At 41.9% G+C, this 8,236-nt stretch overlaps 2 protein-coding genes across 9 annotated transcripts; one reads left to right on the top strand and one right to left on the bottom strand.

The window, feature by feature from the left end:
- Positions 1 to 14: 14 nt before the first annotated feature.
- On the top strand, positions 15 to 2,737 carry LOC124193706 (calcium and integrin-binding family member 3-like). The gene is made up of 6 exons (XM_046587672.1): positions 15 to 383; positions 468 to 628; positions 727 to 761; positions 837 to 954; positions 1,445 to 1,592; positions 2,055 to 2,737. Exons 2-6 carry the CDS (start codon positions 578 to 580, stop codon positions 2,276 to 2,278), a joined length of 576 nt encoding a protein of 191 aa, XP_046443628.1. The 5' UTR covers positions 15 to 383; positions 468 to 577; the 3' UTR covers positions 2,279 to 2,737.
- Positions 2,738 to 3,413: 676 nt separating this feature from the next.
- Positions 3,414 to 8,093, bottom strand: LOC124193701 (mucosa-associated lymphoid tissue lymphoma translocation protein 1-like). Of its 8 annotated transcripts, XM_046587658.1 has the most exons (11): positions 7,577 to 8,093; positions 6,257 to 7,509; positions 5,997 to 6,158; positions 5,782 to 5,933; positions 5,530 to 5,713; positions 5,201 to 5,459; positions 4,971 to 5,130; positions 4,706 to 4,898; positions 4,323 to 4,632; positions 4,023 to 4,230; positions 3,414 to 3,921 (listed from the first exon to the last, which is right to left on the bottom strand). In XM_046587658.1, the coding sequence occupies exons 3-11, from the start codon at positions 6,137 to 6,139 to the stop codon at positions 3,518 to 3,520; spliced, it is 2,013 nt and encodes a 670-aa protein (XP_046443614.1). In that variant the 5' UTR covers positions 6,140 to 6,158; positions 6,257 to 7,509; positions 7,577 to 8,093; the 3' UTR covers positions 3,414 to 3,517. The 8 variants fall into 8 exon arrangements, with proteins under 8 accessions (XP_046443614.1, XP_046443617.1, XP_046443616.1 ...); XM_046587661.1 differs by lacking the exon at positions 7,577 to 8,093 and having other exon boundaries at positions 5,997 to 6,142; positions 6,268 to 6,489; XM_046587660.1 differs by lacking the exon at positions 7,577 to 8,093 and having other exon boundaries at positions 6,268 to 6,489.
- Positions 8,094 to 8,236: the final 143 nt, after the last annotated feature.

The following is an 8,236-nucleotide window of genomic DNA, read 5'->3' on the forward strand; positions in this document are numbered from 1 at the left end:
TACCGTCACGGAATGCGTGCAATTCACCCAGATGCTGTCGAGTCGTGCAGCACGACGAGGCCGTCTGCACTCAGTTATTGATCTGTCAGTTCTGATAGAAACGTAGACATAATAATGGCACGTGAATAAAGAACAGAGCGAACAAGAGAAGAAATTTGCTCGATCATCTCGGCTTTGAAACCTAGCAGAGATTTACTCGTCGATTCATTTTCTCGGTTAAAATCTGTCTCGAGTTCCCAGCGTTAAGTCTTTTGTGTGTGTGTGTGTTTCGAGCAGTCGGGTGAATATTTATCGGCGTCACTGCTATGCACAACAGTAGATAGCATAAGGTGTTTCTCTCCTCGTGCCTTTTGTGTGTCACTTGGCTTCGCAGGCGTGGTGGTAAGTTTGTCAATAAATGGCGAAACGACGTGAGGGACACACCCATTCAGGATTGGGGCTCGCCGATTTCGGCCCCATTTTTCCTAGGTTCGTTCACAAAGTTGCGTGAGGGCTGTGCTGCTGGATCGAAGCTCCCCATATCTCACAAGAGGCCGTCTAGCTCAACGCAGAACAACAACCGACAGCTCGACTGGTCATGGGTAACAAAGTGGCCACGTTCACCGAGCAGCAACTCGAGGATTATCAGGTAATTTCTTTTTCCTAAAAAACTCCCACCCTCTCCAAACAACAATAATCTTGGATTTACACTTGACGCGTCCTACGTACGTTTTCTTTATAATCCAGGATACGACATTTTTCGGCCGGAAAGAGATTTTGAGGTATGAACCCGGTATATAGACTTAGACTAAACAAGTTTGTGTTTCTCAACTTTTTTTGTTTCTGCTGGATATCAGAGTCCACCGCCGCTTCCGGGAGTTGCAGCCGGAACTAGTACCGCGAACCATGTCCCTGGAAGCCACCCGGGATCTGCGATTGCCAAAGAGTCTCATCAACACACTACCGGAGTTAAAGGTTCCAGATGTTTTTTTGTCTCAACTTTTATTTTAGTTGCTTTTTCCTGCACGATCTCTATTTGTTTATATCCAACTCGTTTATTTCTTAACGGCCAATCAATCCGGCGGCTTTGCTTACCCCGTTACCAGGCAAAAAGTAAAATCAAATAAAATGGACGTCGACTCTATTGATTTTAAGATAAGTCCTCAGTTGGGTGCGGTCCTAACCGTCAGGGAAATCACATTTCTCATTACTCTATAGTCTATACTATCTTGTTTGTGGCAATGGGGTAGCTGCGCTCTCTCTCTCTCTTTATTCCGGGTTCTTAGTTCCCGTCACGTCAACCATGGTCTTCTGTCTTCATTATTTTTGCGTGGGAGCATATAGAGGATCCTGCCAGCAGGATCCCATGTTATATAGCCCTCCCTTCCTCCCCATATGCTGAGCAATTGAACACGCAAGACATTCGCTATTTGTTCTCATAATCATTTTCTGTATTGAACGACAGGAAAATCCATTCCGCGATAGGATCCTCAAAGTCTTCTCCAGCAATGGATCGGGCGACTTGTCCTTCGACGATTTCCTCGACTTGCTCTCTGTTTTTAGCGAGCACGCACCCAGGGAGCTCAAACTCCATTACGCCTTTCGAATTTATGGTAAGTAAATCTTCCGGATGATGTCCTGTATAGGCTTAAGTTGCGACGTGTACAAAGAGGCTTTGAATTTTTGATAAAATAAGACACGATCGACCATCGTCGGCCATCTTTGTCCACATCGAGTGCGCATGTACAACACAAACAACGGCGCCGAAAAAGGCCATTAAACCAAAATAAAAATAAAAAGGCGGACAAAATAGGAAACGAGAATCTGGCGTGTCTATAACTCGAATCACAAGTGCTTGCAACTAATAATACCTCTTGTGCCAGCTGGAAAAGACCCCAAAAAGGGGAAAATAAAAGGGATATCGTAAAATGTTTGGTATGTTGTTGATGAGTGAGAGAACCAGTTGAAATGAAAGCGGAAAATCCACATTCCCCAAGTCCTGATAAGTTAGTCTCTCCCCATTTGAAAATTAACCAGCGAATGAAATTGTTGGCGGCAAATTTGTTCCATGACAGATATGGATGGCGACGGTGTGGTCGGGCCGGGAGATCTCAAGGCGGTGATTGGCCGGCTGTGCCAGCACGAACGCGGGCTGACACCCGCCGAAATAGACGCCGTCGTCGAACAAATTCTGGATGAGGCGGACGTCGACTGCGATGGCCACCTAACCGCCATGGAATTCAGTCACGTGGTGGCGCGGGCGCCCGACTTCGTCCAAACATTCCACATTCGAATATAATTCGTTGCGTCACCATCATCACTCATCATCACATCCCGGATCGGAGCTGCTGGGAAACGTGACTCCCGATCTCGTTTTCTGTTGTCGTCTTAACATTTTCTCGTTCAAGTTTGCCAATGTTATGCTTTCCCATTTTTCTTCTTCTATTTTAAATTTTTCTATTAAAAAAAGAAACATTTCCCGAGATTTAAGCACCGTTCCTCGTTCAAAAAATTTTACTATTCGATAAATTTTTCTGTAGAGCCAAAATTGAGCCGAAAGGTATTATTCTCTCATCGCGCGGTCCCATCTGGAGAATAGACCCAGAAATTTTGGTTATTGTTGAATTCGTCCATTATCGTTTGTCTGATTCTCTCAATTCCCTATCAGGAACGACGTCGTAGATTCCAATCTTTTTTCTCCTCTCTGGTTGCAAAAACTGAAATACACTTTTCGGCCTGTCGACTTTTCAAAATTAAACGAGCGAGCAGCGCGTATACGTTCATTTCATCTTTCTTCGAGTCTCATAAGGAACTTTACCGATTGGCTCTATCCGATCGCCGAGAGATCAAGTCAAAAAGCTTTTGATGTGTAATTATCGTGTGCCCTACACGGGGCGACTATAAAACGCAGTCAGTTACGACGCAGTAACGGCGGATAGAGGCCGACGCTATTAAAAAAGATAAAAAGAAAAGAAGAAAACACGAGGCGGCGGCGGCGGCATCAGTGGCGGTTCCTTTTTTGACGAGATTCCTACCAAATCACAGTGGAGCCGATGAGTTGCAGGCCGCCGCAACTTCCTCGAATTACACGACCCCGCGCGTGTAAATAAAGCCGTGGCGCACGCACACCCCTCGTTCCGCTGCCACGATCTCTACCGGGAAATGAGTGGGCTGTAGAGGCGTCGACCACGCTATGCGTCAAACAACAACAACCATTGGATGCCACTCGATTGACTAATGGCAAATTGTCACGCAAAGAAAAACATAAAAAAAAAACCATCGCCCTCCCCCGAAAAGAACATCATTTGACGTCAACGCACCACGAATACAAACAATCAAGTCCGCTGGGAAATCCGCGACAAGTTGAAATGACTGGGAAAATAAATAAATAATACCTTTGGTAAGTCGGGCAGTAATTTAGGTTAAAGCGTCCCTCCTTTGCGCACAATCTGTATATATATTGGTCCTAGAAATAAATCAATTGTGTAAACGAAAAAAGAAACAGAACTATTCTAAATAACAAAAAAGTCTGTAACAATTAGAAATAGTTGGCGGATAGACGAGCCACGGCAATGAGAGGTTGTCCGAGATGGACTAGAATTCTTTCATTGGGAAACTCTGCAATGCGGAGAACAAGACTGGCATCTTCCATCAGCGCTTGCAGCTTGTGTAACGTGATTGTGCACTTTTTCAAATCCATCTGGTGCTTCACTTCCAGCAGTTCGAGAACAGGAGGATGAATGGATGGTTGAAATGTAATTTTGTCGTAGCCTTCAGTCGTTAGTTCAATTTTTAAACCATTACTGAAGCAGTCATCCATCATGCCGAATTGGATGTAGATGTGGATTACCCAGCCATTTGTTTGAATGGTGGCGATTTGCTTTTGTGGAAGCTCCTTCCAAGAAATAGCCAACATCTGGCAATCATTCCAAAGGCTACCACCTTTTTTAAATATAAAAAGGGCAATGAAATTAAGCAATCTAAAAGCTTAAGTAGCTTAATACTAATAAATACTGAAATGTAAAAGAATAAACAAATAGTACCTATGACGCTGCCGTCCACCGGATCGTAAAGCGACAAGGGTTCGGCTAAACTTGAGGAAGTAATAGGCATTTGATCTTTAGCTTCAATCGGAATTTCTTGTTTAAAATTCTGTTTAAGACGTTCGAGCATATCAGTAACCAATATGTTGCGATTCTCCATAGCTCTTTTCAGGTACGTCATAAATATTCCATTTTCTTCGTAACCCATCTGTCAAATGAAAAACCGTTGCATAAACAATGTGAAAGTAGTTCAAATAAAAGGCGGCAGAAAGTTAAAAAAAAAGAGAAAATATGTTTCACCTCGTATGCAAAGCTATTTTCAGCTGTTGCCCATGCCATCACCAGATTGGAACGCGAATCTCGCGGTACCTGTCGTAACAGCTCGTCGGCAATTCGCGAGTTTATCCCTTGCTGAGGAATGGTGCGACACATGTCCAGGAGGACAACCAGCAATTTCGGATGTCTTTGCTGAATTCGAGCGATTATCTCGTTCCCGTCGACTAAATCTCTTACCGAATACTCGGAATTCATCTTCAAGTCGACTGGCATGAGGTAATCGTGGCCAGAGTAATGGATTCCATGGCCAGCGAAGTACACGACAACGTAAGCGCTGTCAAACAAACGAAGTACCGATTAATCAAAGTCGAAAAAGAGAAACAGTTGGGTCCGTTTTGGAATTTTACTCGGGTAAAAGTAGTTCGCATAATCGGTCAGCAGCGTGGAGAATTTCAACTTTGCCGAGATTGCACAGCGAGATAACCTCAAATTCCATTTTGTATAATATGTCGTGTAGGGTTTTCACATCAGCTCTCACTTTTCTCAGGCCGTGAGCGTCATATGTCCAGTTACCAATCAATAGCGCCTGTTTCATCGAGGCTACATCGTATGAGAAACATAGCGTAGTTATTCAATTTCTAAAAAAGAATAGAGAAGATATTCTCTTCTTACCACTGTGTTGTGTAGGGACGTCGGAAAACGCTGCCCGTAAACGTTGGGAAGTTGGAGGTAATCTTACTTCCACAAAAGCTTCCCTTGTTAATGTTTTTCCTTCCGAATTTGTGGCCAGACACCTGTATCGACCGGAATGTTGAGGCACTGCGGAACTAATCTGTCAATATATGCGTTTTTATCTTATACGAAATGCATCACACGCACAAACCTAAGAAAGAGTGTGTTACCTTTAAGATGGTGGTCACTTCGTTGGAAATAGGATAGTCGTTCTTGTACCATTGAAAGCGAGGAATCGGATTCCCTTCGATCATGCAACTCAATTCGATAACATTTCCTGGGTCTGTACAAAGATCCTGAGGTTCTGTCACCACAAAAGGCGCACAATTTTCCAAAGTCATTTTTGAAGATCCAGTGGATATTGTTTGAAAACTGCCATCTCTGCACTGCTGAGTAATTTCACATTTGTAGAATCCAGCATCCGAATTTCTGCAATTAATTTTTTTGTCAAAAAGATTAAACAAATTTGAATGGGTCCAATGCAAACAAAAGGAAAAACCTGAAAGTAGGGATTACTAGAGGGTTAAATGTTGCACTCTCTGATGCTAATGGGGCATCATTTAAGAACCACTGAAATGTAGGTTTGGGGAATCCATCAGAAGAAACTTCAAAACCAAGTTCAACTGTTGTGTTCATTTTCACACGAGTTTCTTCTGGTAAATGGTTTACTATCACAACTGGAACTGAATAGAGAAATTCATAGAGCCACTTTCTTTTTTATTTTATTAGCATGTCAGATAAAAAAAAGTACCTCTATCTTTGAGCAGGTAAAGTGGTTCATACATTTCACATTTTTCTAGAAAAAATGCAAGAATGCCAATTTTGCAGTTAAATCTGGAGAGCTTAGAAAACAACTGGGTACTCGTACAGTTTCCTTGCTGTGTAACCAAACTTCCTGGATTTCTAAAAAAGGTAATAGAAATTTGATTTGGGATTCACAGTAGTAAAACAAGCTTTATTACATACACTGTTTTCATCACCATGTCCAGCAGTTCACAAGAGCGCCCCTCTCGATCTAACCACGAAGAAATCTGCTGATGAATTCCTGGGCTCAATCTTTCAAGAGGCTGTGAAGGATCTGGTATAGGTGACAAAGGGAATCTCAGCATTCTCTAAATTTTGTGATGACTATAGATTTATAAAACAAACACTAAATTATTCTATTATTGTGCGATCCAGCTGATTTTTTTTGTATATACCATAGACTACGAAGTCTATGTATATACCTTGATGTCACCTGTTATCTAGTCGTTTCCGGCACACGCCGTTTGAGCAATTGCTGTTCTCAACAGGATTAATAATCGTTCATATAAGAAACTGCAGCAGTCATGGCTCAAATTCTACGTTTTCTAAAGCAGTAATTGTTGTGATGGAACTCTTATTTTTCGTAAATCGTTTACATTTTACAGTTACAGCACAAATACAGCAGACGACATAAGACCTGCTTGATCAAAGGTGTGACATCTAGCGAACAAAAATGAACACGAATTCGAATGTAATAATGTTAAAGGAAAATTGTGCAGGCATCTCCCTATCGGAAACAAAAAAATTAACTAATGAATCGTTTTTCTGCCTATCTGCTGCAATGCAATTTTGTGATGTGAAATGAACAACAAGCATCTAGTTGTGACGCGCAGTGGATATTTATTTTACTTATGGTTTAATGTGTAACTAAATAGCTTACGAACAGTACTTGGGCATGTATTTAGTCATTCTTGATGAATTATCTGGTTAGAATAAGAGAAGGGTTTTTATCTATCATTAATTGGTGGGTACGGCTGATTAACTTCCAGTCTAGCATTGCTATAGAAAGGTCTCGTCGCCTTAAAATAGTGCTTCTGGATCTGGAAGTTAAGACGAAGGTTTAAGTGAAGTGGAACTTTACGCTTACAGCCGTTACCGCATATCGTTTACTGGACATATGTCTAGAATATGAACCATAGTACCTCCTTCACAACCAATGATAAAAATCTTGTACTAATATCATTTGATGTAGAATAAATTCTTGCCCAAATGCCAAGTATCTTAGCTAACATTAGTGCTCTATATTACGTGCGTATTGTTCATTATTAAAAATTAAAATCCCATTTTGATATTTATGAATTATATGAGATAACCGAAGGGATCTAGGGCGAAGCATTTGGGTCAGAGAAAAAGTGGCGACGAATGAAATGTCGCCTGCTCAATATCACGGCAGGTTCTCTCGATGTTTTTTGTGTTTGTGTGTGTGTGATGTCTGGTGAGAGGTGACATCTAGCGAACAAAATTGAAAAAAGAATTCGAATTTGATGATGTTAAGAGGGGAAATGTGCAAGCATCGGACGTGTTGGTTTTCAAAACAGGATGTTAGGTCAGCCGTAAATCAGTCAAAGGGTTAAGAGGACAAATAAATTGTACATGGAAAACTCTGCAGCGAATGCATTTCGTCAAGAGATTACACAGCGATCTTGAATGTCCACGACAGCTGCTGCTCTCATCCCTAGGTTATTTATTTCATAAATTTGTTTTCACTGAAAACAAAAAAGGATGAAAATGATGATATTTACCAAACAAGGGCCGCTGGCGTCAGTTGGTCGCTCTCAATTTTTAGAGCAAAAGGAAAGACAAAAATTGGCAGCTAAAAAACTGCCGGTCGTATAATCGCTGAGGCATGGCAGATTACCAAAGACGAGTGGCACACACACACACACGAAAGCTTTCACGATATAGACTATAGCAGTACCACCACGTTTCGGGATAGAAATAGCCAGGTCAACTCAACATTTCCTGGAATCCAACTCAAACTTTTTCGGGACTGATTGATTTAGAGGTCTCGGCTATTATTCGCGACGAAATGTTTCATAACGCCAAAAATTTCTTTCGAGGCAGCATTCATTTAAATAATGAAGCTAGCAAGCACGTCTGTCAGAGCTCTATCTCTAGCTTCAAAAAAACATTCCCGAGTTTCCCCAATCTGACGGTTGTCCAATCGTTTGGAATTCATGAAGAATAAAAATGTTTTTTCCAAGTTTCTGGTTGGTCCGTTCAAACGTACACGAATGTTCGTTGCCAGTCACCACATGGCGATGAGAGGTCGTAAGCGGTTTTGGCGCCGCATTCGAAAGTGCCTTGAATGTTTTTTCTTCTTTCCTTTTTGTTGAAGCGCAGCTGGCAATTCATCATCTGCGAGTCTCTTCTCCGGGACTCACGTCGCGACGGTCTCTGGT

This window comes from Daphnia pulex, chromosome 5 (genome assembly GCF_021134715.1).
Source record: "Daphnia pulex isolate KAP4 chromosome 5, ASM2113471v1".
Taxonomy (NCBI): Eukaryota; Metazoa; Arthropoda; class Branchiopoda; order Diplostraca; family Daphniidae; genus Daphnia; species Daphnia pulex.